General features: G+C 53.3%; 2 protein-coding genes across 5 annotated transcripts; one reads left to right on the forward strand and one right to left on the reverse strand.

The window, feature by feature from the left end:
- The first annotated feature begins 924 nt into the window (after positions 1-924).
- LOC308473000 (uncharacterized protein) lies at positions 925-10,238 on the forward strand. 4 transcript variants are annotated; one of them, XM_080998256.1, is made up of 6 exons: positions 925-1,097; positions 3,671-3,877; positions 3,985-4,123; positions 6,368-6,510; positions 7,497-7,549; positions 9,053-10,238. In XM_080998256.1, exons 2-6 carry the CDS (start codon positions 3,675-3,677, stop codon positions 9,835-9,837), a joined length of 1,323 nt encoding a protein of 440 aa, XP_080854382.1. In that variant the 5' UTR covers positions 925-1,097; positions 3,671-3,674; the 3' UTR covers positions 9,838-10,238. The 4 variants fall into 4 exon arrangements, with proteins under 4 accessions (XP_080854382.1, XP_080854383.1, XP_080854384.1 ...); XM_080998257.1 differs by having other exon boundaries at positions 925-1,080; XM_080998258.1 differs by lacking the exon at positions 925-1,097 and adding an exon at positions 1,140-1,493.
- Positions 10,239-10,572: 334 nt separating this feature from the next.
- On the reverse strand, positions 10,573-18,625 carry LOC308473001 (lysophosphatidic acid receptor 6-like). The gene is made up of 2 exons (XM_080998260.1): positions 15,658-18,625; positions 10,573-12,063 (listed from the first exon to the last, which is right to left on the reverse strand). The coding sequence occupies exon 2, from the start codon at positions 11,966-11,968 to the stop codon at positions 10,898-10,900; it is 1,071 nt and encodes a 356-aa protein (XP_080854386.1). The 5' UTR covers positions 11,969-12,063; positions 15,658-18,625; the 3' UTR covers positions 10,573-10,897.
- Positions 18,626-18,662: the final 37 nt, after the last annotated feature.

An 18,662-nucleotide genomic window follows, 5' to 3' on the forward strand; every position in this document is an offset into this window, starting at 1 on the left:
CTCTAGGAGATGAAGACAGGAGAAGGACTGGGTAATGAATGTGGAGTTTAAATAATTAGGACAAGGAAACCTTTGGCAAGCTCACTTAGCGAAAAGCACTCCGTATTAGGCACAAGGAAGGAAGGATGCGGAAACAGTGCTCTGCCAGGCTGCTCAGAACCAGGTTTGAAGGCCAGCTCAGTGGCAATGCAGGGCAAAGAGGTGGGGGGGGCACCGTGGGAAAGGAGCGACATGGAGCAAAAGAGAATAAAAGCAGCCGGATTTCTATCGTTTGGGGGGGGGGCTCTTTGGAGCATGAGCCCAGAGGAGACGCCCCTCAATGCACTGTTGACTCCGCTCTAATAAAACAAAGTCGCACCCTCGTGCCTGTTGTCCAGCCTTTCTCTCTTGGGGATAAAGGGTCCCTCCAAAGAAGAATCGGGGAGTTCCCCCCTCATTTGTCTAACAATTCCCACGCAAGGCTTCACTACCAACTCCTACAACTTGCTGCCCGTGCCGCGTGCCCTCTTATTTTCTTTTAAACAACAGAATTCTCCTATTTTATATCAGCCAGTTTCTTTCAAGCAGCTGAATTTGCTAATGTCTGTGGATAAATCTCCCTCCAACCAGGGCCTTTGGATGAGGGCATGGGAGATTCTCACCCCCCTTCCAATTCAGAACAGTTTCCAAGCGACTAAGAGAGGAGAGAGTCTGGCTGCTGCGCAAGGAACCTGCTCCCTCGTTGCTCTCACCTAAAAACAATGTAACAATTAATTTTAAAAAGCTCGGACAGTATTACAGCTCATTTACAAAAATGCAAGCGGCTTCCAACCAGCAGCCCGGCGGCCGCGCGCTCCGCCCTGGAGTCAAAGGGCGCCGCGCCCTCCCCTTTATAGCCCTGTCCCCGTGGGCGCGGCCTGTGGCGAGGGAGGCGTCCAAGGGGCGGGACAAGACGCCTCCCCCCCCAGCCGAGGAGCCCCGGGAGAGCGGGAGACCCCCGCCGCCTGCCCAGCCCGACCTGCCGCAGTCCGCGAGGCTCTCCAGAGACTCTAATTTGGAACGTCGAGGATAATTAGAAATACAAAGCCGCTGGTTGTGAAGGCGCTTCCTCGGCCCAAGTGAGCAGGGCGCCGCCGGGTGCTGCCTGGCCGAGGGGGCGGAGGGGCGAAGGGAAAGGAAGCCGAGGACGGGGCGGGCTCCCGGGGTGCCCCGATGGACACACTCAAGGAAATCTGTCCTTTAGAGGCAAGACTAGGGGGGAACACTAAAGAGGCGCCTGGAGGAAGAATTCGGCTGGTCGAGGGCGGGGCGGGGCCGCCGCTGCTCGGCCTGCCCCCCCCCCGCCCCGTCCCTCCCTGGGCTTGACCAAAGGTGCCTCAGCGCCGCCTTCGCCCACTTCCGACGGCAGAGCAGCCTCCGCGGAGGAGAGCGAGCGAGCGACCCCGCCAGCAGCGCCCCCCGCCCTCCCGCCCGCCTTCCGAGGGGCTTCGGCCACCCTTCGCCCCGCCGAGAAGGTAGGGGACCGAGCCAGACCCGCTCCGGGGGCAGGGCCGGGCGAGAGGGGCGCAGGCGTCGGGCGCGGTTTCCTGAGCAGGGCAGCCCCGAGCAGCGGCGGAGAGAAGCGGCCTGGGCTCGGGGCTCGGGAAGCGCGGACTAGTGGGGGCGCCGACGAGGCGGTGAGACTCGAGCGCCGCCGAGAGCGGCTGACTGGGGGTGGGCCCAGTCAAGCGCCTTCAACTGTTTACGATTTTTTATTAAATGTCGATCGCGCCCTTCGTCGGAAGATCACAGGTCAGTTTGCAGGGGGTCGGCCTAGATGACCCTGGGGGGTCCCGTCCAACTCTAAGATTCTATACAAGCACAACATAGTATAATGTAGTAATAAAAATAATAAATACCCCCCCCCCCGCACATTTAAAAGACCAGAGGTTATTCAGCAGCCTGCATGGCAAGGTGTGGCTAGATGCCCCTGGGGGGTCCCGTCCAACTCTCCCATTCCATGAGTCTGGCGTTTCCACCAGGTGCCTAATGGTGTTTCTCTGGCGTCAGGTTTCACAGCGCAGCTCAGACAGTGTCAGGAAGGGGGGGGCAGACTCAGCCCACTTGTTTACCCTTTGGTCACCCCCATGCAAGGGGGCACAGTGAGGGGGGGAGCTCCAGCACAGGCCCCTCTTGCCCTGGCAGGCCCAGCCTGGCACCCTCCTCCCTGTCTGCTCTTTGGCACCCTGCAGCCCTCTGGAGACTGGGATTGGCTGGAAGGAGCTGCCGCAGTTTGGCCCCTGTCAGGCCCCAGCCATCCAGATCCGGCTTCTGGGGACTTTTGCCCCTTGGGCTTTTCAAGCGGATCTCTGCCCGGTCCCTGGAATCGGCTCCATTCCATTGCTCCTTCCCAAGCAGCTTGGACAGCACCCAGTCCAGGCAGTGGCAGTGTTTCCTTGGCAGAGGTCATTGCATTCCCCTTGCTTTTTCTCAGTTTGGCTTTGACCACTTACTCCTGACGAAGTCTTCTGTGCCAGGGGAGACAAAGGAGGCGCTGACCCGCTTGCTTGGCTGTCCCCTCATGCTTCCCCAGCTGCCTGCCAACTCCACACAGAGTTGAGTTGGAAGGGATCCCAAGGGCCATCTAGTCCAAACCCAGCAACGAAGGAATCTCAGCTAACACCCTCCCATCCAAAGACAAGGAAATGAACAGCTATCTGACTGTTAGAGGACATCTGAAGGCAGCCCTGTATCAGGAGGTTTTTAATGTTTGAGGTTTACTATGTTTTATATGTACTGTAAGCCACTCAGAGTGTCTGGGGAAACCCAGCCAGATGGGTGGGGTGTAAATAAAATAATAAATAAATAACGCAAGCAAGCATCCATGACAGATGGTCACTTAACCTCTGCGTAGAAACCTCCAAGGAAGGAGAGTCCACAACCTCTTGTGAGAGTCTGTTCCACTGTTGAGCAGCTCTTACTGTCAGAAAATTCTTCCTGATGTTTAGTTGGAATCTTCTTGTAACTTGAAGTCATTGGATCAGGTCCTCCAGAGCAGGAGAAAACAGGCTTTCCCCCTCTTGGGCTACTGGATCCCTGCCAAGCACAGGATGGGGCCTGTTGGGCAGCAAGCGGCTGCTTAGTATCTTGGCTTTCTTATCAAATGCAGGGAAGCTGCTTCTTCTTCTTCTTGAGTTAAAAGCATCATACTTTTTTTAAACAAAATTATTTGGTTTTTCAAATTACAGTTTTACCATCAGATATCCAACATACAACATACAGACAAGATCCCAGAGAATCTCCTGGGCTCCCCTCCTCTCCTTTGTGGGTTCGATTGTTAATCATTTCCTCCTGCATCTTTTATAATAATCCAAATCTTTTACATCTCCATTATATCCAAAATTCACCATTAAACTACAAGTGTAGTCAAATGCAGGCAAGCTTCTAGTCCTCATAGAAGTTGACCTGCATTGGACATGGCAGTGTGCAGGATGCAAAGCACTGGCCTTTTTCTCGTGGCACTTCGTCTCTACAAAATACTCCACCAAACCTCAGACGCTACAGTTGATGGCCTGAGGGGGCACCCGGCCTTCTCTTGGGGGTCTGTCCCTGGGAACACGCTTGTGAATGGAGAGGAGGCCCCCTCCCCTTCTTGCCGTGGGGCCAACCAAGTGCAGGCTTCATCTCCCCTTCTCTCCCTCTCCTCCTCCAGCAAGATGGCGTCACAGAAGCTGCAGGTGGCCGTGGTTGGGGCTGGGGCTGCTGGTCTGTGCGTCGCCCGCCACATCCTTGCCTCACCCGAGACGTTTGCTCCTCCCGTGGTGTTCGAAGCCTCTGGCTGCCTGGGAGGCACCTGGGTTTACTTGGAGGAAGAAGCCGAGGGGCGGCCCACTCACTCCAGCATGTACCGGGACCTCAGGTAGCCACCCGGGGACGTGGCCCCCTCTTTCACCCCCATGTGTGTGTCTTGGGTCCCTGGGAGGCAAGGGAGCTCATCCTGCGGCTGCGTCCTGTTCCCCCTCCCAGGACCAACCTGCCCAAGGAGGTGATGGCCTTTCCTGACTTCCCCTTTGACCCGGCGCTGCCTTCCTTCCTCCACCACTCAGATGTGCTGGCCTACCTGGAAAGCTACGCGGAGCATTTTGGGGTCTACGACCACATCCAGGTGAGACTGAGGTGGGGTGGCGGTGCTTGAGTCTGTTACTGGGAAATTGGAGGGGGGTGAGAGACCTCCCCACCATGAGCCTTGCCTCCCCACAAGGCAAGGACAGGGGGTCTTCGCTGCACATTACCCAAACCTCATTCATTTAGGTTCAGAACTCCATTCACAAAGTGCCTGTCTAATCATAAACTCCAGATCCCTGATAGCAGCCCTTAATGCTTAGAAAATTAAGAGCAACTGTCAGAGTTGCTTCCAGATCCTAGCTCACAGAGGATCACGCTAGCCAGCGATCATTAAATAAAAGTCTTTATTGAGTTACAGTTTCCATTCTCAAGCTGCTGCGTGCAACCCTACGTCTAATGGTTAGATCGGTGAAGCTCCATCTGAGTCTCCGCCCCTTGTACACCAACTTAATATCCTAGCCTTGCTCCACCTTTTCCGCCTGACTGTTCTTCTCTGGGTCCCTCTGCCCCCCGGGGTCTCTTCCTTCCGGGATTCCTCTGACGCTGACGCTGACCCCCCTGACTCTTCTCCCTCCTTTCAGCGGGCTTTAGGACCTGGCTCCCTTTCCGGGCTGCCTACTGCGCCACTTTCCTGTGCATTTGAACTTGGCGCGCGCGCCCAACCTTCCACCTTCCGTCTTACCGTTTCTTCGCTCCCCGATGGAGGTGTGGCCACTCCTGACTCGTGCCCTCCCCCCTGTTGTGAGCTGCCAGCGCTTGATCCCTGGCGCCCTTCCTCTTCCCTGCTCTCTGGCGGTGACGCTGGTCCCGATTTCCAACTGCTCCCCTCTGAGTCCCCTCTGGCTCTATCTTCCTGGGGTGTCCCCCTAGGCTCCCCCCTTGCCCTGGCCACTGGTGCTCCTTTCTGTGAATCTTCTGATTCACTGGAAAGACTCGGAGATCTCGGGTCGTCGTCATCACTCATCTTTTCTTCTGCCTCCTCCCCCTCGCTCTCTGTTTCCTCCCTTGCCCTTGCCTCTGCTCCTGAACCCCTGACAGCAACAAACAGTGGTACCTCGGTTTTCAAACGTCTCCATTGACAAATATTTTGGTTTTCGAATGCTGTCAACCTGGAAGTAGATGCTTCAGTTTTTGAACATGCCTTGGAAGTCAAACGTGCCACACGGCTTCCGTTTTGAGTTTTCTGTTTTGAGGATTCTGTTTTGAGTTTTCGGTTTTCGAATGTTTCAGAACTTGAATGGTCTTCTGGAATGGATTACGTTCGAAAACTGAGGTACCACTGCATCTGCAAAGGCATCTGCAAGGGAAGCTCGGCTCAATTTGCAGGAGGAGCCCATGACTCCGCTCTGAGCCCCAGGTCTCCAACAAAGGAAAACAGGGAAAGTGTCAGAACCAAATGTTGCAATTCACTGAAAAATGTATCTATGTACTGGCTTTCTGGGAAAACTTTAGAAATTCTTAAGAAATTACTTGTATCAATCTTCTCAGTTCCAGTGGCATGTAGGACCCAGGGAAGTGAGGTATAAGGGGAGGGGTGAGAGAGCCCACCATAATCCCTGGGATGTACAGTCACTCCGCAGGGCTTTCCCAAGGAGTCATGACCCCAAAGAGTGTCAGACTGAGTGTCAGACTCAATCACAATGCCTAGCTGCCCCATAATGGGATGAAGGGGTGTATTTGACTTGACTCAGGGGCCAGAGAACTGTCAATGCTTTCCTTTGTACTGTGATGGAGTACCGTAAGTGTGAAATACTATATGTGAGTGACGGGGCAGGCCTGGATCTCAGGTTCTACCTGAGATGCCACCTTTTCTGTGACATATCTATGATGTCTGGATGATGTAGGTCGGAGGGAGGCCACAGCAGCAAGGACTCAGGATCTCTTTTTGGTCCAACATAAAGAGTACCCCTGAGCATGTGGCATTTCCCTGGCCACTAAGAACCTAAGAAGAGCCTGCAGGATCAGGCCAATGGCCCATCTCATCCAGCATCCTGTTCTCACAATGCCTGAACAGGATCCGAGCACAAGAGCTTGGAATAGGCAGTCCCCATACATCTGGGGCAGGGACTCTCAGGCAGGCCATGCCCCACCATCTTGTGTCAGAAATGAAGAGCTGCCTGGCATCTCCAGGGGTTCAGCAGGAGCTTCTCCAAGCTTGTTCCAGAGCTGTGGCTTCTCTGGTCCCAGCAAGGAGTTCCTCTGCCCCCCAGAGGCCTTTCCCTGCCCACTGCTGGGTCTCCGCTGGCCCCCTCCCTGCCTGAGGGCCTTCTTCTCCCTCCTGCAGTTCCGGAGCGAGGTGAGCCACATCCGGCCTGTGTCCAGCAGCGAGGGCCAGCCAGGGGGCTGGGAGGTCACAGCCACACAGCAGGGGCCAGAGACAACCCAGAAAGTCACAAAGCACTTTGATGCCGTCATGGTCTGCACTGGGTGAGTTCAGCAATGAAAGTCAAAATCCCTTTGGCCTTGTGCCCGGGGAGGGGGAAGCGTGACTTGGCAGCAGGAGCCGCAGAAATCATTGCAAGGAAAGTGTGAGTTAGCTGCACCCTGAGGCTTCACAGAATGATCTTTACCCGTGTCCTGCATCAGTCAGGCCTCCTATGGTCTCTGTCCTTTATGGGTGTAGACAAGCAGGGATGCGGTCAGAAGGGACAAGAAAGAGGGTCCGAGGAGGGGAGGTGAATGGGGTTGGGTGTGCTTTGCCTGGAAAGGAAAAGACCAAGCAGGGGACATGATCACACAAGAGGGCTAGAGGGTTGCTTGGGGGGGGGGGCATGGCAAAACGCCTTGATGGTAAGAGTCCTAGGACAACCAGTTACTGAGATGGGGGTGCCCTCACTGGAGGTCTTTCAAGCAGAGTCTTGGGATTACTTTGCTCTGGATTCTCAACACTGAGCGGGGTGGGGGTGCAGTCATAGAATCACAGAATGGTAAAGTTGGAAGGGGTCCCAAGGGTCATCTAGTCCAACCCCATGCAATGCAGGAATCTCATTGGCTGATGTCAAGTGCCCAAGGTGGCTGGAACTGGCTGGGCTGTGGGGAGGGCCGGGGACCATTTTCAGGACCCCCCCTTCCCAATTTTATCAGGAAGGGCCCAGCCTGACTCCCTCCTCTGGCAACCTGCACAGAACTTTGCTTAACGGTTGCCATTAATTTGATTTTAATTAATTTTTATAATGAAATGTTTTAGAATGTTGGATTATTTGATTGTTTGATTATTTGATTGTTGTTAGCCGCCCTGAGCCCGGCTTTGGCTGGGGAGGGCGGGATATAAATAAAATTTATTATTATTATTATTATTATTATTATTATTATTATTATTATGTTCTCTTAGTCTCTGGGAACCAATCAGGGCAGAGGTGGGGGCAGGGGCGGGACCTGGCTGGTCATGTGTCCTGACAATCCTGTTTTTGCAGCCATTATGCCAACCCATTCATCCCTCCCATTCCTGGCCTGGACAGCTTTCAAGGTAAGGACCAAGGAGGAGCTCTGAGGCAGCAGCCTGGCCAGGCTCAAGGGGGCTCTTCTGATGTCACCCCCCCATCCCGTTTCCCACAGTGGCCAGCCAGGGCCAAGCAGGGCCTGAAGGCCAGCTCTCCCCCCTTTCTCCCCAGTAGCTGACCTTCACAGGTAGACTGCTGTGGAAGCTGAAGGCTCTGTACAGCTGACACGACTAAGAGCCAGTGGTGGGCAGGTCCTCTTTAAAGCTGAGGGCAGGTCTTCTTGTTGCCAGTTCTGCAAATTTGCCTTGTGTGGATAAGCCGTTCCTTTTGTCTGCCCAGAGTCTCCTTCTGGTGGTCACATTTTAATATTATTATTATTATTATTATTAATTTATTATTTATACCCTGCCCATCTGGCTGGGTTTCCCCAGCCACTCTGGGCAGCTTTCAACAAAACACTAAAATACAATAACCTATTAAACATTAAAAGCTTCACTAAACAGGGTTGCCTTTAGATGTCTTCTAAAAGTTTGGTAGTTATTTTTCTCTTTGACATCTGGTGGGAGGGCATTCCACAGGGCAGGTGCCACCACCGAGAAGGCCCTCCTCTCCTCCCAGAGAGGTTCTGAGGGTGACAACAAGAGAAAGGGCCTTTTCTGTGGTGGCTCCCTGATTGTGGAGTGCCTCTCCCCAGGGAGGCTTGCCTGGCACCATCATTACATGCCTTAAGGCGCCAGGCAAAAACATTCCTCTTTGTCCCGATCTTTAGCCATTAAATAATCTAGGGCCTGTTGCTGTTATTCGAATTTGTATTCTTATTCATTAAATTTGTATACCCCCCTGTACTCCTCAGGGCGGTTACAACATAAAATCGCAATATGAAAACACAAAATCCACAATAAAAACAAAAGCCAAAGCAACCCTATAACCCCCTCCCCCTGCTAAAGGTGGGGGAACTCTTACTACGGTTATCTTATTGTTGTGCTGCCTATTACTAGCCTTTCTGTTCTCTTCTTCTTATGATGCTTCCTAAAATCTATTCTTAATGTTGCACTCCACCCTGGAATCTGTCCATAAACGGTGGACTATACTAATTTGGGGTTGCGGAGCAGGTGGGGAGACCCTGGCCAGGGGGGGGGAAGGGGGCTGGAGCGCCCGAGGAGCTGTGGGCTGCCCTGCGGGCGAGAGAAGGCTGCTCGCGGGCAGAGGGAGCCATGCCCTTCCCGCAGCACCCACCCCTGCCTGCCTGTGGTGTAGTGGTTAAGAGCGGTAGATTCGTAATCTGGTGAACTGGGTTCGATTCCCCATTCCTCCACATGCAGCTGCTGGGTGACCTTGGGCCAGTCACACTTCTCTGAAGTCTCTCAGCCCCACTCACCTCACAGAGTGTTTGTTGTGGGGGAGGAAGGGAAAGGAGAATGTTAGCCGCTTTGAGACTCCTTAGGGTAGTGATAAAGCGGGATATCAAATCCAAACTCTTCTTCTTCTTCTTCTTCTTCTTCTTCTTCTTCTTTTGCTCTCCTCTCCAGGCCGCCTCCTGCACAGCCACTCCTACCGGCGCCCGGAGCCCTTTGCCGGGCAGAGGGTGGTGCTGGTGGGCGCCGGCCCCTCCGGAGTCGACCTGGCGCTGCAGCTGGCCCCTCTGGCGGCGCGGGTGGTGCTGAGCCACCAGGGCCCCCCGGTCCGCGGGCTGCCCCGGGACGTGCTGCAGGTTCCCCCTCTGGCTCGGGTGTCGGCGGAGACGGTGGTGCCCAGGGATGGCTCTGCGCTGCCGGCCGACGCCTTGATCCTCTGCACGGGCTACCAATACCGCTTCCCCTTCCTGGATCTGGCGCAGCTGGGCTTGCGGGAGACGGAGTATGGGCTGGGGCCCCTGTACCGGCACCTGCTGCCCCCCCGGCACCCGTCGCTGTTCCTGGTCGGCGTCTGCCAGCAGATCTGCCCCTTCCCGCATTTCCACTGCCAGGCGCTCTTCGCCCTGGCGGTGCTGAAGGGCGGCTGCCCGCTGCCCTCTGCCGCCGAGATGGAGGCCGATGCCCAAGCGCAGCTGGACCGGCACCTGCGCCAGGGGGGTCTGGCGCGGCACTTCCTTCGCCTCCGGGCCCAGCAGTGGAGCTACGCGGAGGAGCTGGCCTACCTCGCAGGGTTCCCCCCGCTCCCGCCGGCGGTGCGGGAGATCTATGAAGCGACGCGCGCCAGCCGTGCCCAGGATGTGAGCACATACCGCGGAAGGAACTACCGGCTGTTGGGCCCAGATGCCTGGGAAGTCGTGCAAGGAGAGGCCGGGGATGCAGAAGGAGGGCCTCTCCTTTGAAAGCCGACCAGCCAGGGGCCATCAGCGCCACCATCTTGTGGCAGGGAGTTCCACAGATTAGCCAGAGCATTAGACGACTATGCTGCTGGCCAGTTCCGCCGGGAGACCCACCCCCAAATTAGGGTGTTTGGGGAAATGGAAGGAAATGTCGCTTGGCCAATGGGCGGGTGGGCAGCCTCTTTGGGGGGGGGGCTTGCCAAGGAGGCAGCCTTGCAAGGGAGGCTGGGCCCAGAGCACAGGGGCCTTGGGCATCCTGGGAGGGGGTCATGGCCGCCCACTTGCTTTCTCCTTTCTGAGGGGTGAATGGGGAGCCCTGCCTGCCAGTGCCTTAGGCAGACAAATCACAAGCTGTTTCCCATGTTACTTCCGAAGAAGCATAAGAATAAAAGGACTGTCATGTGCTCTGTCTGCAACTGAATTTATTTCTCTTTTAATCTCAAAGTGGTTTAGGGCAGAGATGGGCTGCTCTTTGGGCTGGGAAGGGACAAGCCATCTCAGGATTTTCAGGGTGTGGGATCAAGACCGCCCTCCCCCCCCCCCCGGAGGAGGCCAACCGGAGGTGGAGCTGGAGCCAATGGCAGGCAGAGCCAACCCCTCCCCCCCCCAGCTGAGATCTACAGCCCAGACAGAGGAGGAGGAAGCTGACAGGCAGCGCCACACTCTGGCCCGGTTGCTGGGAAGGCAGACAGAGGTTGGTGTGGGACAGGAGAGAACCAGCAGCAAATCACACGAAGCAAGTGGTGAACTCTTTATTAGAAAAAGCAGGATCCGCACAGGAGCGTCAGGGCTAAGGAGCACAGCGACTCTTCTCTGGCCCCCATGAAGCAGTTGTGGAGACTGAAGGGACCAGCTCCGCTACTGGTAACGCGCATTGCTACCTGCATTGCAGGGGGTTGGACTAGATGTCTCCTAGGGCCCTTCCAGCTCTACAGCTCGAGGATTCTGTACCCTTCCCAGCCCCCCTGGGGGAGCCTTTCCTCCTGGCATGAGCGGCCTCAACGCTTCTGGTACTACCTTCCTTGAGCAGCAGGGCAGGACCAGACACCCACAACTGTGCCAGTCAAGCCGCAACCTCACAAATGCTTGTGCTGCCGTTTCCCTCTGCCCTGGTGGCCTCTGCCCCTTCCAAGGGTAGCATCTCCTCACCCAAGGGCAGCCCAACGAGACCCTGGGCCCTCAAGGTCTGGCCAAGGTTCCTCGTGCCCCTGGCGTTGTTGCTGTGGGAGCTGTGTTCTTGCTGTGGGTTGCTGTGGGAGCCCCAGCCTCTGAGCAGGTAATCCAATGGCACCAGGTGCTGGAAGGTTTCTGTGGCAAAGTAATAGGCCAGGGGGTCCAGGGCAGCGTTTGCGCAGGCCAGGAGCAGGGCGCACTGGTAGGCCATGTCCAAGCACTCCCCCTGCAGCTGTGGTGCCTGGTACAGAAGAACCGCCATGTGGTAGGGCAAGAAGCAGCCCAGGAAGATGCCCACGTTGGTCACCACCATGTGACGAATCTTCGTGCCGTTGACCAACTCCATCTGAACAGCCCCGCTGTGGTGCACGGCACGCAGGAGCTGGCAGGAGCAGGTCACCATGATGGCCAGCGGCAGGGCGAAGGCGAGTGCCATGGCGGTGGGGACCCCGCGGGCCGTGATGTAGTGGGGGCGTTCGTCGAAGCAGAGCATGTGCTGCCCCTGCTTCCTCTGTGTGGCGTAGGTGGGGATGGTTCCTGCGATGCTCAAGGCCCACACCCCTGCGCAGATGTACCTGGCCTGCTGGCGCACGGCTTGGGCCCTTGGACTGAGCGGGAAGCAGACGGCCAGGCAGCGGTCCCAGCTGAGGCAGGTCAGCAGGAAGATGCTGCAGTACATGTTGACCAGGAGTAGCGTGCCCACCACTTCGCACAGCAGCTGAGGCAGCTGAGGCCGCCAGCCGTAGAAGTGCACCCTCAGCGGCAGCGAGGCCAGAAGCAGCAGGTCGCAGGCCACCAGGTTCTTCATGTAGGTGATGGTGATGGAGCGCCCGGCGCGGCCCAAAACAAAGATGCACAGCGCTGCAATGTTCAGAGGGAGGCCGACTGCAAAGATAAGGGCGTACATGCCAGCAAAGGCCTGGTCGGTTGGACGGGTGCAGTTGGTGCAATTTGGGCTCATCGCTGCCAGTCTCGCTCTGTGGCTCGCTCTGGAGGGCTGCAGGAAGCCTGAGGGCCGCAGCTGCTGACCTGCACCAGCCTTCTAGCACCCACTCCCTGGAGAAAGGAGACAAGGAGTTGTGTGTCTTGCCAAGTTGCGACCCCCCCAACTTTTTATTGGCTGTCTGTTGCTGGTTTATTTAGAATCATAGAATGGTAGAGTTGGAAGGGACCCCAAGGGACAGCTGGTCCACCCCCTGCAATGCAGGAATCTCAGTTCAAGAACCCCTGGCAGATGGAGGAGGAGATGGACAAGGTGGAGGGTGGGCAGAAAAGGGTAGCCAAGATGGCAAAGGGTCTGGAAACCAAGTCTGATGAGAGACAGTTAAGGAAGTTGGGGATGTTGAACCTGGAGGAGAGGAGGCCGAGAGGTGACATGATGACAATCTTCAAATATTTGAAGGGCCATCACCTGGAAGATGGATCAAACTTGTTTTCTGCTGGTGGATTCTCCTTAATTGGAAGTTTTTCTACAAAGGTCAGACGGTCACCTGTCAGAGATTCTTTAGTAGTGATTCCTGCATGGCAGGGGGGTTGGATTAGAAGCCTTTAAGGGCTCCTAATTCTATGATTCTAAGAGGATGTAGTCACTTCCACCCAAGGTGACTGCGACTTCCAAAAATCAAAGAATTTTTTGAGTACCTTACATTCCTGGCAGAGTTTGAGTTCCAACAGATATCAGGGGAGCTGATCTCCCTCTTATTTGTGAATATTTAGTCATCTGCTCTGGGAAGGCCTCATCCAAGTCTTCAGTCCGGCTTGGAGGTCTATAGCAGACTCCCACAGTGATAATAAAAAAAATCCTTCCACAGTGATGTCACTGCTGTTTTCCTATCCTGTAACATTTACCCAAACACTCTTAACCTGCCTTCCATGCTCCAAGTCCAACTTCTACACTTCATTCATGAGTCTCATCCTACCAGTTTTCAATAATGCCTATTAGGTCATATTTTCCATCCCATATCAAGAGCTCAAGTTCCTTTTGTTTATTTCACATGTTCTGTGTATTAGTATAGAGACAACTGAAGCTGGAGAAACAGTAGAGTTGGGACCCCAAGGGTCCTCTAGTACAACTCCTCCCTCATAGGAATAGGAATCTCAGCTAAAGTACCATGACTCATTCCTTTCAGCTGCTTCCTTCTGTCCCCCCCCCCCCCAGCTCCCTGTGTATCAGTAAAGTGATCATACTCAGTACTTGGTGTCTCCTTGTCCTTGGAAATATTTATATTGATTCTGTGACCTAGAGTAACTGAGAGGGGCAGGAAGTTTGGTAGATAAGGCCTTTGGAGACAAGAGAGCTGTGTCATGCTCTCAGAATGATGGCTCCCCTGCTATCATGGAGAATGATGGTCTGGGCATTGCTCATCTGCTATCTAGCTAGCCTGGTCTGTAGTGTTGGGGGTGTGCATGTTGGCTCCAAGGACATGGGGAAATTGAATTGTGAAGTCCTAGGAGGAAAACTTCAGGTTGCCAGGTATGCTGTTGAGAAATCGCCAAGGTAGCTTTCTCTGATCCATGTGCAGGGTCGGCCAGCCAGGCACAGCTGTGTAGTCTGATTGTGGGGGTGAGACAGTGATGTCAGGAGCAGGGGGTTCAATTTGTTGGGTGCTGGGGGGCATTTTGGGAGGAGCCTGTGCAAATGATGGGTTCCTCTTCAACACAAATGGGAATACTGGCACATTAAATCTGAAAGATGGCAGAGCTGCTTTTAAACAGATGGTGGGGTGCAGGAAGTGGCTGATAGGATTTGTGGAGGGTGGTGTTCACAAGAAGCCTTTCCCCGAGGGAAGGATGAAAGTGAAAAACAAAAGGGACCTGTCCACCTGCTTCCCAGAGCCATCTCCTTCTACGAACACATTTAAAGAATTTGTTGCTGTTGGTCTTTATGGCTTTACCATTGTGAGCCTCAGAATTCTTTTTTTAAATTATTATTATTTTTCGGATCCCTTATTGGCCGCTTGCGTCCCCCCCCCCCCAAGTTTTGTGTCCCTTTTGGTTCCCTTGATGTGGGTGGCGTTTTGGTTTTCTTAAGAATGTCTTCTTGCCTCTCACGGCTTATCTGATTCTGCTTGCTAACCACAAAGGCATCCTCTGGGCCCTTGTGCTATCTTGCCTGACCTGCTGAGCTTTTACAACTCCCAAGCCTCTCCTCCTCCTCCTCTTTTATTTCCAAGAACTTTGAGGAGCTTGACCTTCTGGACTTTGCCCCTCAGCTTCCTTTTTGCCAGTCAGGGCGCCTCTCTCGAAGCCTAACGTGACTGTGCTAGGTTCTCTTGCCAAGTCTCATTTAGCTCTATATTGCTTTGGTGCACAGTGGTCCCTACAGCAGCAGCAGCAACAACAGTTTATTATTTATACCCCGCCCATCTGGCTGGGCTTCTCCAGCCACTCTGAGCGGCTCCCAACAAAATATTAAAAACACAATAAAACATCTAACATTAAAAACTTCCCTCAACAGGGCTGCCTTCAGATGTCTTCTAAAAGTCAGATAGTTGTTTATTTCCTTGACATCTGATGGGAGGCCATTCCACAGGGCGGGTGCCACTACCAAGAAGGCCCTCTGCCTGGTTCCCTGTAACTTCACTTCAGACACACAGGACATTCACTGCCTTCACTGGTTCTGATTTAAAAGAGAGTTAGAGCTGGGTTTCATCCACATACTAATGAACACCCGGCCCAAACTGGATCAACAGCACTTAACATTTCACACCAGATCCTGGGTGCCACTGCCTCTGCTGGGCTCCAGCTGTTCTAGGACACAGTCCCTGAGGGTACCTAGAAATTGTACCTCTTTGTCGGGCTGGAACACTCCTGTTCCCAGCCTCTCTCTTAGGATATAATGACTTTAAACAACTTGGGACCAGTTTACCTACAAGATGGCCTTACCGTGCATGTTCAGTTGGTGGAAATGGCCCTTTTTCATGTGCCACATCACACCTGCACTGTGTCAGTAAGAACCTGATTGTTTAGTGTAGCAGCACTGACACTTTGGAACTCCCCAAGGCTACCCAGCTGTTTAGAAGTCTGCAGGAGTTTTAATTTGTTTTAGTCTATTTTATTGTGCTTTTTAACTTTATATATATTATGTTTGTAGGTTTTTTTAGTGATGTTTAATCATGTTATATTTTTGGTAAACCGCTTTGAGGTTTTTTCCTACAATTGAGTGGCGTGCATATTTTATTAAAATAAGTCAGTGATGTCTTTCTAACAATTTCTAAATTCTGCATTGCTTTTAGTAAAATGATGGGCTGGCCCTACATGTACACCAAGAGGGTCAGCCATGAGAACCACTGGCCTTTGTCTGGAGGAGAAGGACAGGGCAGCCTCAGGTTTCCTGAAGGCCATCTGGAGGAAGCAGCCATTGTCCAGCTTCTCTTCTGCCTGGGGGAACTGTGCTTGTGTGGCTGCCCCATCCCCCCCATCCTCTCAGATCCTGCCTTGGGCCAGCTGGCCAGCGCCTGCCTCTTCTCCTGTGGGGAGGAAGGGCGAGGGAGCTGAGAGGCAGCCAGGCTCCTGCCTCTGCCTGCTGAGCCTGGGCAGCGGGTGGCCAGGAGGCGCCTCCCTCTTCTTCAAGGCTTCACACCAGCAGCCTCCCTGCTAGACAGGCAAAGGGGCTCTTCCTCCCCCCACCCCATTTCCCACAGAACTTACTTCACATCTCAGAGGAGCCAGTTGCAGAGGGGAGAAGCGGCTTCACGGGAGCAAGAGCCACCACCTGCTTGCCCATCTTCAGCAGATCTCCTCTGGCTTCCTGCTTCTCAAAATGTCAAGGTTGAAGCACATACACACACCCCGCCACCCGCTGGGCAGAAACCACATCCCTGGGAAGTCGGTTGCCTCAGAGGAGCGCTTTCAGATCATTTTCCGTTAGCTGTGCCTGGGCGCTGGGGGTGCGCAGGGAGGGAGCAGAGACCGCAAAGAACTCAAGAACTCATGGAACCGCAAAGGAAGCCATGAGTGGCCTCCTGGAGGGCCTGTGGCAGCCCTAAGACCAGCTCTCGGGACAAGTCAGAGCCCCACATGCAAGCAGTGGGGGCTACAGGAGGTTTGTCGTTCAAACCGCATATGGCTGACACAAGTTGGGCAGGAACCAGGGACAGGATGTTACCTTTAAATGCTGAGGGATTGTTTCAATATTAAATTCAACAGTTGCTGTGAAAGAGAAAAGGGTGTCCGCACAGAAGTCCCAAAGCCAGCAACTGGGAATATGAATTTCAGTTTAGGGTTTCTCCTCTGTGAGAGGACAGTCGACTCTCTTGGCAGCTGAAATGATGCTCCCAGACTGGAATGCTTACATCTACTTGCCAGAAACTGGCCAGGGAGTTACTTGTGGCCACATCTATGCCTCCCTCCCGCCCAAATAGTTGTGGGCTCTCTTTGCAGACAGACTATCAGGTAAACACCCTAGAAATTTGAATAAATAGTGCATGAAGATGCCCCCTTTTATTTTTTTAAAGCCTATCTGCTTAGCCCCACCCCATAAACAGCATGCACCACCCTAGGTTGTCTGTCCTGACGTGATGAAACTTTGGGAGGCAGCCGATATACATGTCCAGGGTTGTAAGGAGTTAACATGCTGCCAGCAGTCACACTTGGTCACACCCTGAACTAATCTTCAGGGTGGCAGGGGTGGGGAATAACAATAGCTGAAGCACAGGCAAGAATGTCAGAGAATCATAGAATTGTAGAGTTGGAAGGGACCCCAAGGGTCATCTAGTCCAATTCTCTACAATGCAGGAACGTCAACTAAAGCATCCATGACAGATGGCCATCCAACATCTGCTTAAAAACCTCCCAGGAAGCAGAGACCGTTTCACTGCCAAAGGGCTCTTATTGTCTTCCTCCTGGTGTTTAGTTGAAATCTCCTTTCTTGTAACTTGAAGCCATTGGTTTGAGTCCTGCCCTTCAAAGCAGGAGAAAACAAGCTTGTTCCATCTTCCATGTGACAGCCCTTGAGATATTGGAAGATGGCTCTCCATGGGGCGCAGGTGTCTAAACCACTGAGCCTCTGGGGCTTGCCAATTGTAAGGTTGGCAGTTAGAATCTGCACAATGGGGTGAACTCCCCTTGCTCTGTCCCAGCTCCTGCCAACCTAGCAGTATGGAAGCATACCAGCATGAGTAGATAAATAGGTACCGCTGTGGCGGGAAGGTAAACGGCATTTCTGTGTGCTCTGGTTTCCATCACGGTGTCCCATTGCGCCAGAAGCGGTTTGGTCCTGCTGGCCACATGACCCGGAAAGCTGTCTATGGACAAAGGCCGGTTCCCTCGGCCTGAAAGCAGACATGAGTGCTGCACCCCATAGTCGAATTTGACTGGATTTAACTGTCCAGGGGTCCTTTACCTTTACCTTTACCTTTCTTTCCCCTATCTCCTCTCAGTCTCCTCTTCCCCAGGCCAAACATACCCAACTCCTTCAACAGAGACAAGTTTTCCTTCCTGGTTCACAATACTAGAGTGCATAGTAATTGGGTGAGGCTGAATGCTGGAAGATTCAGGGTGGACAAAGAGAGGCATTTCTTCACACAGCACAAGAGGTTGTGACGGCCACCAACTTCTGTGGCTTTGCAAAGGACGAGGCGACCAGGAGCTACCAGCCATGATGGCTCCGCATTATCTCCGGTCTCAGAGGTTGCTGCAGATTGCAAGTGTGGAGAGTTGCTGCTGCACTCAGGTCCTGCTTGCGCCGTATTCAGAGGAATCCCACCTGCAGCTGTGGAAGCAGAACGCAGCCATTGTGGCTGGTAGCCATGGATCAGCAAAAAAGTGCCACGAAACAGCACAGAAGTCTATACGAAGAAGGATTTCAGCTTCTCAGGCAACAGTCAGAAGGGTATTGACAGAGGGAGAATGTGAGGTGGCTTCCTGCTCACTTATGCTCCATGTGAATTTGGTGTCTTTTTCCTCCTGGGGGGCAGTTTGGTTTTTTGGTCTCAGGCTTGGGGCTGGATGCCTTGCAAAAACCTTGCTTCCAGAAGCTTCTACCAAGCTTGTCTGTTGCATACCTGCAACCATTCTGCAGGACAGTGACACACCTACAATTATGGGACCCGAAACTTGAACTGTTATGGGGGGGGGGGGCTTGACAATCAGCAATGAGTTCTGGGTCACCCCTGTGACCACCTTCAAGAGGGTCATTCCATAACAGATCACAACAGTTTTGTTTTTTGTTTTTAAAAAAATCTCTGATATGGATTAAAACGGCTGTCCTGGATTTTCTCACCTGTCCAAGTCACTGGGGTGAATAAAAATGTTGGATGCCTTATAATTATTGAGCCCCACATTGGGTGAAAGATTGCTTTCTTGGAGGAGGTTGAACTAGATGACCCTCAGGTTCCTTCCAATTCTATGCATTTATGCTTTTATATGTCTGTGCAGGAGGGTGAAAAGGAGAGAAATGTTCTATACAGTACATGCATGAAGCATCATTGAACGATGAAATAAAACCTAGAAAAGACCACAGTTAATATAATATTCCATCATAGACACCTATGAGAATACATACTACATGAAGCACGTTTTATAAAATACTCTTTATTCCAGTCTTGCAGGGGGTTGGACTAGATGACCCTCGTGGTCCCTTCCAATTCTAAGATTCTATGATTCTTTTTTCCTGGTTTTTCAAGCAACATATTCACATCCTGAGAGTTTCCAAG

This window comes from Podarcis pityusensis, assembly GCF_964106645.2.
Source record: "Podarcis pityusensis genome assembly, chromosome: 3".
Lineage (NCBI taxonomy): Eukaryota > Metazoa > Chordata > Lepidosauria > Squamata > Lacertidae > Podarcis > Podarcis pityusensis.